Source organism: Eptatretus burgeri, chromosome 11 (genome assembly GCF_056783735.1).
Source record: "Eptatretus burgeri isolate ZD-2024b chromosome 11, Ebu_testis_v1, whole genome shotgun sequence".
Lineage (NCBI taxonomy): Eukaryota > Metazoa > Chordata > Myxini > Myxiniformes > Myxinidae > Eptatretus > Eptatretus burgeri.
In genome coordinates, this window is record NC_140971.1 from 35,605,178 (window position 1) to 35,626,703 (window position 21,526).

A 21,526-nucleotide genomic window follows, 5' to 3' on the forward strand; every position below is an offset into this window, starting at 1 on the left:
GGTCCTGAGCTCAAGCCCCGTTGGCCACTGAATTAAAATACACCAGGAGGTTGACTCAGCCTGTCATCCTTCCGAGGTTGGCAAAATGAGCACCAGTGTACTAGTAAGGGGGACACTGCATCAGCGGCATAGCCACGTCCCAACCAATGATGCAACCAGCAGCCACAGGCTGCAATCGAGAGAGAAAGAGAGGGAGAGAGGGAGAGAGGGAGAGAGGGAGAGAGAGAGAGAGAGAGAGAGAGAGAGAGAGAGAGAGAGAGAGAGAGAGAGAGAGGGAGAGAGAGAGAGAGAGAGAGAGGGAGAGAGGGAGAGAGGGAGAGAGGGAGAGAGGGAGAGAGGGAGAGAGGGAGAGAGGGAGAGAGAGAGAGAGAGGGAGAGAGAGAGAGAGAGGGAGAGAGGGAGAGAGAGAGAGAGAGAGAGAGAGAGAGAGAGATATCGTTAAGAAACCGCTGTGGCCTGTTCCAAGTCAAGGCATTGTTGAGCAGGCCGAACAAAATGGCGGCTTCAAGCCTCAGCGAGCTGATGGAGGGCTGACCAATACGGCATGCCACCATCTTGGTAAAGCTTATTTTTTGTTTTTTTTTGTGATGAGCACTCCCTAAATTATCTTCAAAAGGGATGTTTTAATTTATCCAAGCACCCAGTTTTCACCCATGCTCTCCCTTGGAGGTCCCTTTGTATGCATGCAAAGTTTGGGGCAGCTAGGTTTCATGGTTTTGGTGTTATAGGGAAGACACATTGACTGACTGACTGACTGACTGACTGACACAGTGGATATTTATTATTATAGATGCATGTAGCACTCAGTTGCAAAATGTTGAACAAATATAATTTTCCTTTTGCTAACATCAGATTGGCTCGTCAGCTGAGAAAGAATTGCATACACTATTTTCACATCAAAGACTTGTCCTCTCGTCAAACCTCCAGCTCAAAAGTAGTGAGTGCACATTTACTTAGCTACTGGAACCAAACTTCAAAAGTGGGACCTGAAACCTTTACAAAGTGGTGACATTGCAATTGTTTTGTCAGTTGCTAGATTGGAGCAGTATTTTGCTGCTTTTTTTTTTTTTAATCTGGGGTAACACAAGTTAACTTTTTCTAGTCCACCTCAGGCAACACACTGCAGGAAATTATGTCACAAAAATTTATGCAACCACATACATGAATACGGTGAATGTTGGGCGAACAGACGGGCATACTTAGCAGTAGGATGAAGCCGTGCCACCTTTTCCAACTCATCCTCACAATCAAAGACCATGGTATCGACACCGTGTGCAGCAGCATGCTTGATGTGTGAAGGTTTCTTACAGGGATTGCCAAATATTATCCTCTGAGGATTCACTCCAATTTGCAGCACCATGTCAATTTCATTCTGTGGGAAAATCTGATTGTGAGAACTTTTCATCGAGTCCAACATGAAACGTGAAGATAAGCAGTACGATGAGAGGCAAACCCACCTTGCTGATGCAATCAAAACCTGTGCCCAAACAGGCCAAAGTCCTGATGACAGCCGGTTTGTTGTTACACTTCACAGCATAGAATGGAGCCACTCTTGGTAGAGCCTCATGCCAGCGCAGGTGTTTTTGCAGAATATCTCCCATGTCGGCCACAAAGAATGCATCTCTGTCATCCTGCGAGAAAAATTTAAAAGTTGAACATCCAACATTGCTTTTTAGAAAACTTGCTTGAAATCTACGATTCTCATCGAGTTGTAGCCTTCCCAATGAAAAAAAAAAGGCTGAATTTTTGCAAATAGCTTTTTGCAGGAGAAAGTAACTCATTTGTAGAAATAAAAGGAACATGTAAAAAGTTTTTTTTAGTGAGAACAAGCTTGTCGTCCCAGCATATATAATGTTTTTATTTCCACTTTTTCTTTTGTATACAAAGTGAAGACTCGTGGAAGAGCGAGAACACTGAACAGATCAAGACGCAACATAACAAAAAGAACAGCAGGAGGAGAAGGGGGAAAATACCAACACCAGGGTGGAGGGAGAAAATATACAGAGACGGACAAACAAGGGATACGGGTAAATGTGAGGGGTAAGGGGGAACGCAATGGGTGGACAAGATGGATACAAAAGCAAAATTTTGGGAGGGTTGAGGGGTGGTTTAATGGGTGTTGAAAGGATTATGATTTGGATGGGGATGACTTTGAGATGGTGGTGAACAGCTGTCCTGAAAACCTGGAGGAAAAAATGAGATTGAAGAGAGTGTGGAAGTTGGTTCCACAGGTGGGAAGAAAGAGGAACAAATAAGTGGAAGTGAGCACTGGTTCTGGATTTTGGCAGTTTCATTCGGAGGGAGTTCCTGGTGGAATGTGTGCGTCCTGCAGATACTTGGAGGTGGGGGGTGGGGGTGGGGTCAAAACATGAAGAGAGCAGAGGATGCAAGACCAGAAAGATGGCGGAAGAAGACATAGGGATAAATGGACTACAGGCAAGCAAGGAGAGGTAAAAGTTTATATGTATACACAATGTTTAAGTGTAAACAATTATATTCAAACAGTGCCTATACTCTTTTAATTGAGCAAGTCAATTGAAGTTTTCATTGTGCTGGAATCAGAGGGTTGTATAAATAAATAAAAAATAGCTCCGCAAAGCAGGCGTAACCCCTCAGCCCATGCATTGTAAAAGGAAGCAGTGATATCACGATGATGTGCAGTCACAGTTAGAGCACGTTGAACGTCATATCGAAAATCAATCAGACTTCAAGATGGCTACCGTGGCGGCTCGTGAAAATCACAGCGCACCCATTTTCGAAAGGAACCATCCTCTACTCAACCCCAACACACCCTGCAAAAAGTGATTTAATCGGACAAGGCGTTCTCCTCGAAATTGACGGAAACCAAAAGTTGACAGACGCCCAGACGGACGCCCGGATGCCCGCCAGACAACGCCTGTGACGACAATACCCCTTTTTCAGCCCAATTCGGGCTGAGGGGTAACCAGTCCCTACTGATCCCTTCCTAACAGCCTTTTGGTATCCATATTTATAAAAATGAATATGCAGGAGATTATAATTTACCATTTGCTTTTCAGCTTACTAAAATATATACATTCAATAATAAGGGGCCTCTACATATTGTTACGGCCATGGGTAACGAGTGTATTATGAGAGGTTAATCCTCGTTTCTCCTCGGAAAAGCCAGACCTGGGGCCACCACTCACAATTAACTTCGTGGTGTGGTGGGTTGCTTAACAACCACAAACGCCAATCAGTTAACCACGAGTTCCAGTGTCCACCGCCTAATTTGCTCTTTAACTCGAGGTCACATGGCCTCCTCACCGGGGATCGCGCCCTCGGCGATGCACCAATCTTATCTTGATTAGATCTTAAGTAATTCAGCCGAGCGTTTACCGCCGGTGCAGGCCAACAATAGCAGGTTAATTAGTTTGGGAATTATCTCCCAGTCTATCTCGGTTCGGACAATGCTGGATCAATGGAAAGAAATGACAATCATGGACAGATTGAAACGTCAACAAGGAATTTATGATGAAGAAAAATAAATAAACTGAAGGATTTTTTTATTTCCTTGTCGATTAAATGGATGAATTCAAATTAAATGTTCAATCAACAAAAAATATCTCAATCAAATAAATAATTTAAAGCATTTATAGAAAAATCGACAAAGAGCAGATGCATTTCACTATGCCTTACTTACCAATGAAAGACGAGACATGGGGAACCATGGAACCATCAGATCACTCAGGGGGGAAATAAATCCGGTATTGGCTTACCAGGGCAGAAGTCATCGTGCGTCGACTAAAACAACCCAAAATGTGTGAGCGTGCCTTGGTCTACCTCTCCAAGTGAGCTCTCCACAGCCCATCTCATTTCTGCTGCCAGCGCCCTCCCTCGCCGTGCACCCACTCGCAAACAGGCTCGAACACTGATCGACATCACGTCATCACCCCCAGGAACTAGGTACACCAAGAACCAGGAACACCAAGAATTAGGGACGCTAAGAACCAAGTACGCCAATAACCAGGTCCACCAAGAACCAGGTACCGAGCAGAACCAGCAGGAGCAGTCCAACTGTCACCAACCACCTTTGCTGCTGTCCCCAACCATCAAGAGCTGTCACCAACCATCAGCAGGATCTCTCCCCAACTGCCAGTAGAATCTCTCCCCAACTGCCAGCAGGATCTCCCACCAACTGCCAACAAGGCAGTTCTGATGTCCTTTTATAGGCGACCAGTATGGGCGGAGCCTCAAGCACAACTTCAGCCAAATCCAGCTTGCCTATTGGCGCATCGCTGCACGTGACCTCCAACCGTCCATTCTCGCGGTCATTCTTTCCTGACCATTGAACGAGATGCAACTCTCAATGAACACAGGCCTGGCTTACTACGCCATGTCCAGGGCACTGGACGAATGCCAGAAAGCAGCCATTTGCCAGAACAACCAAGCGAAAACATGAAGTGCTCACAAAATGCCAACGGTCAATTATCACCTCCTTCTTCAGCCCGATACGAAGAAGAGCGAGCCAGCGTCCATCGAGCAGCCGAACAGGGTGTCGATCGCCGATAGAAAAGTGGGTGTCAAACGTCAATGAAAGAAAATGGGTGTCAAACGTCAATGGAAAAAGGTGGGTGCCGGAGGTAAATGATCCAAGACCACAGCCATTAGTCCGGTCAGTTAAGGTCAAAATATTTACAGAATGGACAAGAGCACCAAACTTGGCGAGAAGGTAGATTAGAGTCAAGAGATTAATTGTTTTAAAGGAGACAGCGACGATGGATTCTCTGTTCAGTACCAAACGGGCCTAAACTTGGCCCAGATCGATGGGCGTGACGCCGGAGTATCGGTGTGGAGGAACGCGCGAATTTGACGACCCGCCATAATTATATGGTGCTCCGCGCGGAGGAACTATGGAACATCAACAATGGCGGCAGTAAGTTGTGCTCTGAATTCATGTCATTCTTTCGCTTTAGAAAATCCATTTTCAGGGTAGAAAAGGGAGTGGTAGGTCCCGTTATGACACCAAATATGATTATACTAGTCCATACATCCTAATGGTGTAGTAGAGGCATGTAGTTCGGTTGTAGTTGTGCAAAACAATGGTGATTTTTACGACGCCAGCCACCCGCCGGAAAAATGATTTTCAATGAGAGCCCTACATTATACATTACATGCAGATCTGTTGCCTCACCCACAGCAGAGTTATTGCCACCCTCCCCCCCCAAAAAAAATGTGACCTTGCAATCTGACTACCCTGCCCTAAGGCTGAGTATTATTTATTTATTTAATATAACGTGAAGAAGGTAAATGTATTTTATGAATCTAAAAATATAGGTAGCTTTATGTTTTTATGAATATTTTCATGTATGATGATGATCCATGCAGATCTGTTGCCTCACAGCAGAGTTATTCCCCCCCCCCCAAAAAAAAAAAATTGAAAATGTGACCTTGCAGTCTGACTACCCTGCCCTATTATTGGCTGGCTTTATTGCAATGAAGGCATGGGTGGTTTTGAGGCGTGTACCAGTGTTGTATTACTGCCAGCTCTCATACTGAGCAATAATACCTGTACTAAGTCTTGAGGGATATTCCTTCTTTTAAATTTCTCATATGATTATGGATAACAGGGTGAAAATAACATCTCAATGATGTGATAAGACAATGAATGTTGTGATGATCAATGATAATAATTATTGACTCTTGACAGCTGAGCTTAGTGGGCCCCACCACCAACCAACGCGCCATCATAGCATACTTATACAGACCACATCAGGCAGTCAACATCTATCTTCATCATTATTGATATCTGATTCTGATGACTGATTGATTTCTGAGATTTGTTTCTGGCCGATAAAATCTTGTGGTCTTTTCATTCATATGAATGTCATTCAATTCTTTTGTATGGTTCCTTTTTTGTCATTCTCATCAAACTGGCATATAAGGGCTTTGCTTGCAATTACAACTAGCTAAATCTTCTTTTTTTCTTGAATCAATTGTTTTTGTTAACCGAGGGATAACTATTAAACTGTTTACTATCTGTTGAGTCCCCCAAGAGGCCATAAAAAGCTTGAAATGTCACAGTTTTAGTGTATTGAAAAACCAAGCTGTGAGGGTTAGCCTCTGCAAGTGCCCTTGCAATAGAAACAAAAATAGGAGCCAATAAACGTGAGTACAACTTACATTTCATTGCCGTTAAGCATATCCACCCGTGGTCAAGGGTGACCTGAATGAAACGGTGTTCAGGTACACGTCGCTGTTTTTCCACTTGACCATTCGTCGCGTACCGCGTTGTGGGATGTTTCCTGGCTCGGCGTCCAGTTTTCGGTATTATCGCTCGTATCATTATTATACGAATTAATTAGTTTCTGATCCTGTTAATATGCTGTTCGGAATGTTTTCTTACGTGCATTTCTCTTGCGTGCGCATCGGAATTTAAAGCTACATGCGCAAAATTTCGAGATTTTCAAAAAAACAGGTGTTATATTCTAACGTTATTAGATTTGTTTAGTATATTATAATACTGTCGAATGAAAAGCGAAATGTTTACACCATCCTAGCTAAGCACTCACATCAATTATGGAGAGATTTTTGAGCAAAATCGACTTATATTGTAAATTGGTGCAATGTGACCTTTTGACCTTGAAAATTGACCTTCAAGGTCAAGGTCGGACGTGTCTCCTTTTCTCAAAATGTATGCTTTGGTGCCCTCTATCTACATGCCAAATGTGGTGCTTTTATCCAGTCTGTCACTGTTAGGCCATTTTTTTTTACCCTAACTGACCGGACTACATGTTTGACCATCAGAATGAACTGTTCAGGAAAAGCTTGCAGCGTGTTTAATGACTCAAATATCCTGTAAGTCCAATGTGAAAATGACAACGAAAATAAAATGTCTAAATAAATCGTGTATTTCCAAGCCAATGTGTCTTGTTGGAAAGGGAATAGACGAGTATCCGTTGGGCTAACGGCTGTCTTATCACATGCACGAACGATGAATATCGCTCATGCAGAAATGAAAACTGACGTAAAATCATGTCGTAAAGAGGAAAAGGTTATCCCATGAGAAAGAAAGGGAACCTGTTCTCTACCCTTCTCCAATGCATCGAAGAGTTGGAATCCCACCAGACAAGGTGATGGCTCTATTCTGAACATGCATTTCTGGAAATAACTGTTTGATGACCTGGATGTTGTGTGCATGATGCGGATCCGATTCTGAAATCCACAACAATATTAAATAATTCTGTTAGTTATAGTGGACTAGAGCCTTGATGTCTGGCTTTGTCTGGCTGTTTTAAGATTCTGGGGCTGTGAACATTGTATGCTTTGAAAAGCCATTGTTTGTGCCATTGGAATGCTTGTTTAGATTTGTGTGCATACGTCTCCCTTCACCCTGATCCTACTTCTCATCGTAAAGTTGTTTTGAACCTCTCCTGATTACCTGAACTCTGGTAGACCACTGCCAAAGGCCTTGAGTGCTCCCTTTCTCATCCTTTCAAAGCTGGCCACAGTGTGGTTTCCTCATTTTAGGTGTGTCAAATTCCCCAGTAATTGATTATTTCCAGATGTCCCACCATTTCACCTGCGCCCTTCATGTCTGAGAATAAAAAGGCTCTGATCCAAGTACAAAATCAGAAAGATGACTACGCGTGATATTGCTCGTACATTGTATAATTGTTTAAACTTTAAATCCTCTTTCTCCATACGCATGAATAAATGTTTCAAACTCAGTACCTGAAGAACTGAATTCTTCGACAATTTTGGCGAGCCAGGCAGGAGCACAAGTCCCGGAGGAGCAGGGATTGCTGGCTACAGTTGGAGTGAAGGCAAACACGAGAGTTCACATTCTGGAGGTAAGGGACCTTTTGAAATTCCTTGGGATAGATGTTTGCTCTCACTCACTGTAAGCTTAATCTCTTAAGCAACGGGTAACGTACTCCGAAAGTGAAAGGAGTTTGAACCATTTATTGTATGTGGGTTAGAGTCCATTCTTTTACAGATAAATCTCGGTTTATGAATTTGAGTCCCTTCTTGATCAGATAGACCTAGGTGTGCACCCAAGTTATATGGGTTAGAGTCCCTTCTTTCAAGAAAAGATAAAGGTCTCGGTGTACACCCAAAATATTTTCACTTTACACCAGAGGTTGGAAAGATAGAAATTGGTAGCTCCACTAAAAGTTGGAACATAAATTGAGGAAATTTATTATCTTCAACCAGAGTTGAAGGAATTTTATGCTTGTTTTCAACCAGAAAATGTCTGCTGTTCTTCTGCTCCAATTGGTTCACCTGACCATAAGCTTGTTAAAGCGGTCATCTCTCTGGCTGTTATTAGAGAACCACCTCAGCACCGACGAGTCTGGCACTCTTCACTCAGGCCGAATGGCAGGGTCTTCAAGCAGCCATCAAACTACTCGGCTGGTCTCCCATTTCCACTATCTCTGATGTCAAATCATCGTGGGAATTCTTTCAAAGAACACTCTCTCTCTCTCTCTCTCTCTCTCTCTCTCTCTCTCTCTCTCTCTCTCTCTCTCTCTCTCTCTCTCTCTCTCTCTCTCTCTCTCTCTCTCTCTCTCTCTCTCTCTCTCTCTCTCTCTCTCTCTCTCTCTCTCTCTCTCTCTCTCTCTCTCTCTCTCTCTCTCTCTCTCTCTCTCTCTCTCTCTCTCTCTCTCTCTCTCTCTCTCTCTCTCTCTCTCTCTCTCTCTCTCTCTCTCTCTCTCTCTCTCTCTCTCTCTCTCTCTCTCTCTCTCTCTCTCTCTCTCTCTCTCTCTCTCTCTCTCTCTCTCTCTCTCTCTCTCTCTCTCTCTCTCTCTCTCTCTCACTCTCTCTCACACACAGATTTATCCCATCTTGTCTTCAGTTGTCATACTGTTCCTCCCACCCATGGTACACTGAAGCTTTTGGCGAGGCAGTTGTCCTGAAGCAACTTGCGTTTGCCTTATGGAAGGCAAATCCAACTGAAGGCAATCTCAGTTCCTTCCATAAAGCTGGAACAAGTGTGTGTCTACCCTGATGAGAACCAGGAAACATATTTCTCATCTCAAGTCTGAACTCTCAAACCTGTCTCCCTCCTCCAAATCCTGGTGGTGTCTCATTAAGTCTGTTTCTGGTGTATGTTCCCCCTCCATTCCCTCCCTTATCTCTAATGGTTGCATAGCTGACACTGCATGTGAAAAGGCTGAATTCCTAAACTCTGTTTGCTTCTAAATGTTGTGTCCAAAACCCATCACTTTCTGTACCCACCTTACCCAGTCATACCCAGCTGTTCCTGGACTCTGTGGCCTTTTTCCTGACAATGTGGAGAACTTTCTATCAAACCTCGACTCAGATTCTGCAACCGGTCTAGACGGCATCAACCCTCGTGTTCTAAAAACCTGCTCTGCTGCTCTTGCTCACCCTCTCATTTTCTCAAGGTCATCTGCCATCTGCTTGGAAATCAGCAAACATGACCAGTTTGCATAAAAAGGTGCAACAACTGATCCCTGAAACTACAGACCAATCATCCTGCTCCCAATCATCAGCAAGGGCATGGAATCCATCATCACTTCCAACATCAAATCCTTTCTCTGCTCTAATGTCTTGATTTCCGACCATCAATTTGAATTTAGACCACGTCAATCAACCCAGGACATGCTACTTCTGCTTTCTTAACAATGGATGGAGGTCCTAAAAGTGAACCATGAGATCAGAGCATTCTCCTTAGACATATTGCGAGCTTTTGATATGGTCTGGCATCCTGCACTGCAACACCAAACTCTTTTCTTATGGTATTCTCCACTCATGGCTCACAGACTTCCTCTCCTGCCACAGTCACCACGTGGCTCTTAATGGAATTCTCTCGTCTTCTCTTCCCACCCAGGCTGGAGTTCATCAAAGCAGTGCTCTTGGCCCTGTCCCTTTTTCTGGTTTTCATCAATGATTTCTCAGATTCCTTGGAAAATCCTCATCTCTTGGCTGATGACTCCACCCTCTGACATACCATCTCTCTTCCCTCTGATGGGCAGGCAGCAGCCTCTTCACTCTCTGCAGACTTGGATAAAATCACAAACTAGTCAAACACTGAGAATATGTCTTTCAATCCTGACAAATCTCACACCCTCACCATGTCTCTCCGAAAGGACCGTCTGGAACCCCCTCAAACCACCATTTACTTTCTCAACAATCCTCTTGGAGAAGTCCTTTCATTGAAGCTTTTGGGTCTCACTATCTGCCACAATTTTTCCTGGTGAAGCCACATCTCCAAGCTGGCCTCCAAAGTCAGTCACCAACTGGGCATCTTACATCGCGCAGTCTTTCCTTGACACACCGAGCTCCTGACCAAATACAAAGCCTTCATCCGCAGTCTGATGGAGTACTGCTCCCCCCTCTGGGTGGTGCTCCTGCCTCACACCGAGCTTGACTTCACGCTGTGGAAACCAGGGCTTTTAGGATCATTGCTATCTCCCATGATGAAGCTGAGTCTGTCTGTCTGTCTGTCTGTCTCTCTCTCTCTCACCGGAGGCAGGTCGGTGGTCTTACTGTGTTCTACTGTCTCCTCTCCAGCCTTGCCCTCCCCCTCCCCTGCTCTGTCTGTGATCTGTCCCTCCTATATTTCCTCAGGGCACTCAAGGTCCACAAAACCCCCCTTCTGGTGAAACTGTCAAAATCAAGAATCACTGCTCACCTTCAATCTTTCAATCTCTGTTTTTCCCCGCCTCTGAAACAAACTCCCAGTAATTGATTATTTCCAGATGTCCCATCATTTCACCCTTCCCCTTCATGTCTGAGTATAAAAAGGCTCTGATCCAAGTATAAGATCAAAAAGAGGACCATGCTTGAAACTTGTATTGTTTAATTCCTCTTTCTCCATGTACGTGAATAAATGTTTCAAACTCAGAACCTGAAGAACTGAATTTTTCGACAGAGGAAACCATCTAAAGTCTGTCCATCAAACCTGTGCCACGAAAAAGTACTACCTGAGCCACTGCACCACCTTACCATTCACTGATTCGCCAGTGCGAACAAACTCAGATTGGGTGGGATGAGCGAATTGACATTACCAGGTGTGTACCATAACGAATAAGCTTGCTGTCGGTTGCCAAGCCAGCTGTTCCTTCTCAACCATTTCAATGGCGTCCTTGCTTGAATGCTTAAGCCACTTTGTGAGTGCTCTGCAAGCTTATTACCCCACGCACGCAAAGCTCATAGCGGGGTTAAGCAATTCCTTCATATCCATCTATACGTCTGTCCGTCTGATCAGTTTAAGATTGAGGAACAGCTCATTTAGATTCAATGAGTGAGACAATTTTCTTTACTCTGTCTGTCGTCTCCCTGGCAGTGAACCAAAATTGAAAATCATTCCAAACAGGAACGTACTATTTTTTAAGGGTGTTATACACAACACAAACAACAGGCATTTAAAACTAACTAGACGACCCGTGAACCCGTTGGGTTCCCGTTGCGACAGCAGTTGATAAAAAAAAATCATTTCAAAAAAGAAAAAAAGAAAAAGATAGCTCCAGTGAACTTTACCGCTGAGGTTGTTTACATTAATCAAATTCTCGCCAAGAGTACTTGACTGAATCGGGAATTGATTTTTTAAATAATTTTTTCATTGCCAGATTTGAACAAAACTTGATACTGCACACCGCAGGAGAATGGTGAGTAAGGTGGCCCGAAAATTAACGTCATTTTACTGCAATCTGTAAGAGTGGCTGGTGTATGAGACTGCTTCATGAGTGCTAAACTTCCAGGTTTATTAAAACAATTTTTTTTAAAATCATTATTTTATTAAAATTGAAGTATATACTGTATGTACTTGAACACTGAATGAAGGTATCATGTTCTGTGAACTCTCGAGTTGGTAATGCAACCCACCCCAGACTCTTACAGTGAGAATTCACTAAAAATTTGATTAGTAAGATATTCACAATAGTGCAAGATGCACCAATTAATTTTATTTTTTTCTTCAATATATCAGTCAGAAAATATAAGGTACTGTATTTAATTTATTTCTGCCCCGTTATACTTTATTGGTGTGTATTGGACTATTGTATCTCATTTGCAAAATGGTTTGAATGACCAACATAACTTGCTTGGTGCATTATGTCATTCCCTGGAGTGCATGGCATGTTTAAAAAAAAAAAAAAAAAGAATATTAATTCTTCATCCACATGTCATCGTTAATTGTATAAAATTATTACAACAGAAGACAAAATGACTGTAACGAGTATGAATGTATTGTAACGTGGCTGGATATTGGTGGAGCACGGTTTTGCTAGGTGTAGAAACTATTACCCCAGGTTAGTCCAAAATACATCTGATGATGAGAAAAACTAAGCAACCTCATTGGCTGAAATTCAAAAGCTCTTTGTGAGAAGATTTAATTTTATTTTGCAATTAAAACCCAACAGCTTTTGACGACCAAGCGAGAACGTTTTCCACCAGGATGACAGAGCAAGAAGACTGACTCACAAACTTTCCAAAATATATATATATATATATATATATATATATATATATATATATATATATATATATATATATATATATATATATATATATATATTGTTACGAATTCTGGCCCGCCCGGCGTGCGATCGGCCGCTTCCCACGAATAGCAAACTCGTCGCCCACCGGACGGACAATTCAGTCGTGACCCTCCTGGAACTACCGCCAAGGAGCTAGCCGTGGGTGGGGGTTTAACCTCACCACAACCCAGTCCGCATTCCACCCGCGCGAAATAGGATGAATCGCCGAATGTCGATATACCTAAGTACCCGCGCGGGTAGCGTACCGAGGAGTTGTACCATGCCGCAGGTCGACTCCGGACACGAACCGCTTAAGCGGCTCGTTCTGTGCTGCAGGGATAACCGAGCGGAGTTATCGCCGACCTCGACGGTTCAGATTATATATTGGGTGTCTACACCAACTACCAATCCCTTACGTGATGCAAGATGGAACTTTCAAACAAAGGAAAGGACGCAACGAAACGGGAAAACAGTTCAACAAGCAAGTAGTTTATGACACACGCAGACAAGGCACGTATTTACAGCCATACAGTGAAAGCAAGCAAAGGAGTTACCACCGAATAAAGCAATGTACAAGCACTTATTCAGGTTTACTTAAAAGACTGGCGCCACACACACATTTACACAAAAAGCAAATAAAAGCCACCCTCACAGGCAAGGGGGCAGACAGGTCCGTGGACCAAATGTACGTGGGACCTGGGTGAGCGGCCAGGTCCACGAGACCGAAGGGGTCTTACCCGTGCCCTCGTGGCGCGATGGCGGGCTAGCTGCAATGTCAGCGTAACGTGCCTGACTCCGTGCCCCTGGCGTGGACGGTGAGCTCCTTTAGGCGTGCGTTGCGCAGGCACGTGTTGGTCGGTCGACACCACGGTTGGGGTGGGGAGCGCACGGGGTTACCGGTGCTATCTCAGCGTGGATGGGGGAAATTGTTGATGCTCGGGGTGGAGAGAGGGGAATGGCGGACGCTCCGTCCCGCTAGCGGGGCCTTGGGACCGCACCGACTCCGGCGAACTCTCGCCCCTGAGCCCTCTTCCGCGTTCCTGCTTCACTCCGCAACTCGTCCCTCGACCTCAACTCCGAGCTCCGTCCCCTTCGCCGTCCGATCCCCGCAAGCACACGACTCAGACTCCACGACCTCTGTCTTCACTCGACCAGCCAGCCCAGCACTCGCGCACGTGAATCGCCTTGTGCTCGCGTCTTTATAGACCGGGGGAGGAGCGTGTATGTAAATTCGCGGATCAAAACGCGCTTGGAGTCGGGGCCACGGCACCTGGCGTTCAGCCATTGGTCGGGCAAAAAGGGGGCGTTAGCCTCTCTTGATCCGAATTTCCTCCTAAAAGAAATCCACATGCATCGCGCTTGGGGGTGGGGCTACACCGCACGACGCTCGCCCATTGGACGGAGGAAAAGGGGCGTGAACCTCCCCTGATCCAATTTCCTCTCCCGTAAAGGCATCCATTTGTACTCGTGGCTCGACGCGTTCGGCAACAATCACCGAACGGGCCCTGGACAGCACGATGTTCGGTATTGACAGGTGGTGTGGTGTATGGTTGTGGAAGGAGAAAGGATAAGGTAGTGGGGGGTTTGCTGTGGTGGTTTGGTTATTGGGGGGTGATTGGTCCAAAATAATGATAGATAAAGAAAAATGGCTAACTCAAAGCGTCGCAGCCCAGATGAATCACACATATTCCCTCTAAACAATGGGTGTGGATTAACGACACATGAACTTATCGATATATCTAACCTGAGGACCTTTCTTGTGTATTGCAAATTTCCATAGCCGTAACACTATACAGACACACCCAGTGTATTTATTTCTCTGTCACAGAGGAAGTGACCTCACATTCACGTTGCGTTTATCACTGAAAAGGAGGCACATGCAATATCAGTGTTAGTGCCAGTCACCATTTTGTTTCCACTCAGGAAAGGTTAATTTATGCCGTCCAAAACCTTTACTACATGCATCTGAATTTGGGTTGATTGCATGACCATTGCGGTTGTTTTCACAACTATAACGCTGGAGGTGATATGTTAGTAATTTTACTCAGTCATTTGAAATTCCGTTTTCACTTTGATAATAAATATATTTCGAAAATAATCATACTTTTCTTTCTGAAGCAAAAGTAAATCCACAAGCCTGTGAGTTGTATTCTACGGCATGTTATGTCACTGCTCGGCCTGTCTTGGAAAGGCACGTCAACGATCCGGCATAAGTCATGTCACGACACGGCTCAGCACTATCCGGCACACTGCACACGTCACATCATGGCATGGCATCGCTCGGAATGGTCCATAACGGTTCAGCAAGACACGGCTTGGAACTTTCCATCATGACACGGCATGGTGTGGCACATGGCTGGACTCAGCTCGACATGGCATGACTCGGATTGTCCGTCACGGCTCCCACAATGGAACATTTCTTCATGGCTTGGTTCTGGCATGGCATGGCTCGAACGGTCCGTCATGTCATGTCATGGCTCAGCTTGGCTTAGTGTGGTCCGAAACGGCATGGCTTGGCTCACTTTTTGGTTATCGACATCATTTATTTGATGGAACTTCTGCGATATAAAGAGGATTTTTTTTTTTCTTTCAACATCATTTATAAGGCAACTGATCAAATCTGATAAAGCATGACTTGCGAATAGAGAAGTGTTATATTTGCAATTTGGAATTCTGTTATCACTTTGAAAATAAATGTATTTCTAAAATAATCATACTTTTCTTTATGAAACAAAAGTAAATCCACATGTGTGCAAGTTATATTTTATTTTAGTAATAAAAGTTTAGTAATAATAGTTTAGTAATAATAGCTGTGTTAGGTACATGGAAGGGGGTGGGAGGTGATCCAAAGCTAGATTTTTGTAAGAAGAACATGGACCGTATGACAGCTTAGCTTAGATTACTATTGTTTGGGAGGGCAAGTCATCTTGTAAAAGTGCAAAGAGGAGGCAGTGAGTGTAAACTTTAAGACAGTATAGAGCAAGTTTGTTTTGTAAAACTTGTTATCCGGTGAGGCTGGGTGAGTAGGGGCCTATTGGGCACAAAAGCATAACTGGAAAACGCATTGCCAGGAGGAATCAGCACAGACTGTTTGGCTGGCGCACTGTAGGCCATGGTGAGAAGATTGACTGCAGGGCCTTGGAGATGGGACGTAAGACTTTTTACATGGGTCACCCATGGGGCAGGACAGCCCGGAATATGGCATGCCCACATCCACGGGCGGCCAATTATAGGGACCTGCCAAGCATGAAGGTGGTCCCAAAGTTTATGAGGGCCATGACCATGTGGAGCACATCAGTTGGAGCTGCACCACCGGGAGAACATCACCTCTCTTTGCTTCTGTTGCTGGCCACACAGGGCCGTGCGGAGAATCAGGAGGACATCGCCCTGTATTGTCTTCGAGCCACAATACGGGAGGACCCATATTACAGCCACAACCATCACCACACTGCAGCCACAACCATCGCCGCCCATGCATACCACCAGCTTCATGCCTTCCTCAAGCTCTCACCTGCTCCATTGTTACATATGCAAATCCGGTAATCAGTGTCATCGTTGAGTTTGGCTTTATTTCTCTTCCATATATTAGTTTGCCTGTCCCTCATCCCTATCTGTATCTATCGAAGGCCAGATGTATGCCATGATTCTTGATTGTCCCATCTACCCCGTATTTCATTGTAACTAAACACCGGTATTAGCGCACCTGGACTTGAGTCAGATGAGCTTATGCGATTGAGCAGTATCCATAGGTGAGTGAGTGAGTCAGTCCATAAACGCTTCAGTAATTATCGCTTGAACGAAACACACAATTTTGATGAAACTTGGCTACTAGCTTCATAGCTGATGATTAACGAAGGTGAATTGACTGCGTCAAAATCTGCACTCATTTAGGGGGTTTGGGGGGGGGTTGACCCTCCCCCCCAAAAAGGTATTTGCTCTCTTCTCTGAAACTACACCACACAATTTCCATGAAACTTGACCACAACCTTCTTCACCCGTGATGTACCAAAGTTTGTTCACAGCATTAAAAATCAGGGTCCAAGCGGGTCTCCGGGGGGGGGGGGGTGTTAAGTGACTTGCTCCTGATCCAGGTGAGCTTCAGGACTCGCGGTCCTATTTTTACTCTTGGAGGTATTTTCCCACCTTTTGCCTCCCGTGCGTTGTGCTGCCATGTTCAACCTCGTTTGGGTGATCCTTGGGGAATCCCAGGATTAAAAACATGGTTTCTGAATCCCCGGATGGTCGTAGACCATCTACCTCGGAGCAGTCGGTGTTCATGGTCCCCTCTGACGTGATGATAGCAATAACCAGAGTTGGTGTCAAAGCCACCCAATGCTCGCCTGTTTATACATTTATCGTTTTTAAAAGACGAGTCTAATAATTAATATTTCTTATAAAGCATTGCAGTGAAGTATAATTATAAAGCAATATATGTATTTATATATTGTAATCAGTAACAAGAGCGCAAGTGAGCACAATATACGCCCGAACAAGAAGGTATATACAGAATTGTGCTACGACATGGAAAACAGCATCCTGGTTGCCATGGCAACCAGTTTATATGATGACCATATATCGCTACACACTATCTCCACAGTCTGTAGCTATGTACCAAATATGAAACGTGAAAGTTGAAAACTTTGGGAGTTAGAGTGCGGACAGGAACTGATGGAAAACAGCATCCTGGTTGCCATGGCAACCACTTTAGATGAGGAACGTATGTCGCAACACACCATCTCCACAATCTGTACCTATGTACCAAATATGAAACGTGAAAGTTGAAAACGTTGGGAGTTAGAGTGCGGACAGGAACGGATGGAAAACAGCATCCCAGTTGCCATGGCAACCACTTTAGATGACGAACGTATGTCGCAACACACCGTCTCCACAATCTGTATCTATGTACCAAATATGAAACGTGAAATTTGAAAACTTTGGGAGTTAGAGTGCGGACAGGAACGGATGGACAGACAGACAGACGGACAGACGGATGGACGACCGGTATCACATAATATGCCCTGATATATATATATATATATATATATATATATATATATATATATATATATATATATATATATATTATATGGCGTATAAAAAATCGTGTGGTAGATAAAAACATTAGAAAGGAAACTAGAGGGGGAGCACTCGGGAGAGTGCAAAACCTCCGCCGCCAATACTGCTGGGTCACTCAAGTGAACCTTATATCTTACTCATTAAATACTAGTACGTGCCTGTAAAAAAAAAAAAATAAATAACAATAATAATAATTAAAAATAAATATTCAAACTGCGAGCAACAAACAGCAACCACACAGGCCGTTTCTTCGCTCTCGTGTGCCCGTACGTGCGTGGCGCTGAAATTCGCATATTATTCGCAGTTACGATGATTCGCAATTGAGGTTTTAATGGCCAATTATTCAATTAGCGCCAACGTATTTTGCCTTTTCGCAATGTCATCACAATGAAAAACAAAAAGAGAAGAGAAGAGAGAGAGAAAAAAAATTACTTCCTGGTTCGGAGCACACTAGCACTCTGATGTTACCGAAATTTATGCACAGTCTCATATGAAAACAATCATAACTTGCGGCATTGTGTTTATCTATAAATGCGCATAAGAAATCGAGAAAATATTAGAATACATGAAGTCATCACTCTCCGGAAGTCCGTATGTTGTAACCCGTAATGGGGAACGCGGCTGATCTTCCCTTCCCCATCGGCCACGCCCACGCAACAACATGTCTTGTCATTGGTTGGTAAATAAATGGCCATAACTTGGGAAGCACTTGTTCGATTAATATCAAACCTTGAAAAGGCACATCGTTAGGTCCCCAGCAATATACCTGGCAAGTTTCAATGAGATCGGACCAGTGGTTGTCGAGAAACAGCGGTCACACACACACACACACACACACACACAGACACATACATACACACACACACACACACACACACACACACACACACACACACACACACACACACACACACACACACACTGCTGGAATTATAGATAGATGATGTCAACAGTGCTGACAGAGTTATAGTTCTTTTCTCCAACATTTTTTTTTGGGGGGGCGGGGGGTTGGAAATCACTTAAAACATGTAGAAATGCAAAAAAAAAATTTTTTTCTCTAACTTTTTTTTTTGGGGGGGGGGGGACCAAGTCCAAAATCTAATGGCATGATCCTTGGACCATACCTAACCCCCCTCCCCCACCAAGTTTCGTCGAAATCTGTCAAGGAGTTTTTTCGTAATACAAAAAATTTAACACTTTCACGCTCACGCTGACACTCTCGCAGGGGGTATCGCTATAGCTCTCTGTTCTTCGAACAGGCGAGCTAAAAATGACTGACTTAATAAATTATTATCGACACGGTTACCAAGGACATGAAGTTGATAAAAAGTGTTTTGTTCGTCCATGTACCATGTTCAAATATTTTGAGAAATGTTAGCATGAAGAACAGTTGTATGCTTGTGTACACCATTGTTCTTACCTGGAGCATTCCATTCAACTTTCCCTCCAGGATATCAGCTGATGTCACATTTCCTTTCAGCAATGTGACCGTCTTCAACTTAGCATTAGTTTCAGCATGGGTCATATTTGGCAACAATGACCATCAAATGGCTTCTGCCAAAAGACAGTGTAAATAAGTTGTACAGCAATGCATTGTATTTTACTATATAGTATCACAATGCAGCAAAAAAGAATAACACTGTGACAACCACATTGACACAAAACTCTAATCTTTACTCAATCGATCGACGCTGACAGACAGATGAATTCCAAACAAGAGTTTATTTCAAAGTTTATACAAGCAATAAACACAACACTCTGCATCAGCACGGTACAATATGGTATAGTCCACAACAAATAAACTTCACTGGATTATCTTCTATTCCACCCTTCTACTCTAATTCCCAATTTCATATTCTCAGTCAAAGAACACTCATGAAAGTCTCTCCCTCTATAAACTGCTCCACTCTTGCTTGCCAGACCACTCTTATTTCCAGAAATCTCTCGCACTCTGGCAATCTATATGCGCAGGTTTCAGTCTAATGTATTAGTCTTCTTTGGCATCACACCGAGTCATGATCGGGCGTGTTCTCTCTTCGAAACATGGAATTCCTCCAAGTCTTGGAATTCATCAGCGTTCCAGCCTAGTGCGACCAAAATGGCTATCCGGAGCATCCTATGTTGTGCTTACGTCGTTATGCAAGGCTTGTGAGTTTCTGTTAGACCATTCCCCCCACTAGGATTCCCCACTTTGAAGTGGGAGCATCTCCCCTCTACCTCCACAAGAGATGTCATCGTTCTAAATTGGTACACCTTGCATAGCCGCTGGAGAAAGACCTGTTTTTTTCACATCACTGAATCACACATAACTTGTAATGTTTTCTTCTGCTATTGCTTTGTCCTCTACTGCACAAATGTCAATGATGTAAAATAGTTGTGGTTGCCTCGACTGCTCCTTACCGCTTCAAGTGGACTATGCACTGCTTCATTATAAAAGAGTGTTACAACTACCTCCGTTGCTCACGGCACCATCAAGTTGATCATCACGTACTCAAAACAACATCTCACCATGTTCTGACTGCCCTGGTTTCCAGAATTCAGAGATTGTACCCAATCTGTTTGCATTTTGGTGGAATAGTTATTTGAATGTGTTTGTTTGGTTTCGGAAAACCAAACGCCATTTGTATTTGTGCTGTATCCATCCCTACACTGTTTAGAATCCCGTGAGGGATTCAATGTTCAACAAAATAGTCCCGAAATCCTGTTTTGTTATTTTTCACCATTTTTCACCATCATTTGACTCGGGTTTATCCGATCATAATGGAATTGCCCTTTTTAGATAGCTTAGAGCAAGGTGCATTTAAGTTTAATTTACATCATACCCCTCTGAGTTCAAGGTGAAGGTCAAATGGTGCTCTGAAAAAAATAATGTGGTTTTTTTTGTCATCGCTCAATTTTGCCAATGCGGTATCTCAAAGACCACTTGGCCTTCCAAGATTTTCTTGCAACATCATAGTGTGTGTACCTGTACTGATGTTGTGCACCTGATATTTGATTCATGTGCTTGATCGACTTTTTTCGAATTGTGACCTAATTAACAAAAAGCACCTCTTTGATCATAATTTGAATAATTTTCCTCCTATTTTCATGATGTCATGGATAGATTGTAAATGGGGACACATTTTATAAATTTACATGCTATCCATAAATGTTGATGGTCAAGGTCATATGGTGGTCCAAAAAATATTTATATAGCCATCATTTGATCACGGTCCAAGGGTAAGTCGTGGGCGATTGCTTTGTCGAGTTAATTACTGCAGATATCTAGTTAATTATTGCAAGTACTGCGCAATAAAAGCCGTATATTAAAAAAAATGATTCACTGGGAAGGCCACTCTGCGTATGCTCTCTTTCACCCAAAGTTGTAAGGACAATAAAATACGTAAGAGCTGCCAAGAGTTTCACTGCTCTTTCTCTTTTTGGCGAGTGACGTGCGTCTTCGTCTTGGCACTGCAATATGTCATGGTCCACATAATTCTGTAATTTCTTTCCACATTTCATTCCAGCCTTCTTCACTCTTGAGTTTTTCAAAGTACATTTTCATTTCCTCTACGACAGAGGCAGCATTTGCAAGCATGGTGTCAATGTTTTGATGTCCTTTGCGAGCGACATGACAACTTTCAAAATATTCTGAAAGATAATCAAGCAGGCAATTAAGAAAACGGTCAAAAAGGCTATTTTTTTTTCCATTAACCACAACTTGATTGGAGTCTACCGATGGCTAATTAAATTGATTGGACATGATTTAGAAAGAAACACACCTTTCTATATGAGGTACCACTGTTGACAGTGCATGTCAGAGCAGAAACTCCACCCTGAAGTTCAAGGAACTGTCAGTAGTACTCCGATATATAAATGTGAGGAGGCATAGATCTGGGGAAAGGTATAAAACAATTTCTCGTGTTGAAAGTTCCCATGAGCACAGTGAGCGCCATCATTAGGAAATGGAAAGAATATGGAACGACCAAGACTCTTCCTCGAGCTGG

The 21,526-nt window shown here is 43.6% G+C and overlaps 1 protein-coding gene across 5 annotated transcripts in view; it reads right to left on the bottom strand.

Moving 5' to 3' along the window:
- The window catches only part of LOC147016859 (ornithine decarboxylase-like), a 122,441-nt gene that overhangs the window by 39,542 nt on the left and 61,373 nt on the right, over positions 1-21,526 (bottom strand). For 4 of the 5 annotated variants that reach the window (XM_085845985.1, XM_085845983.1, XM_085845982.1 and 1 more), the window contains 3 exons: positions 18,961-19,094; positions 1,458-1,631; positions 1,200-1,372 (listed from right to left, as the gene is read on the bottom strand). In XM_085845985.1, the coding sequence (XP_085702111.1) occupies positions 1,200-1,372; positions 1,458-1,631; positions 18,961-19,065 (452 nt within the window). In that variant the 5' untranslated portion in view covers positions 19,066-19,094. Of the gene's footprint in view, positions 1-1,199; positions 1,373-1,457; positions 1,632-7,692; positions 7,821-18,960; positions 19,095-21,526 lie in introns of those variants that run through there. The other variant, XM_085845986.1, reaches the window with a different exon arrangement.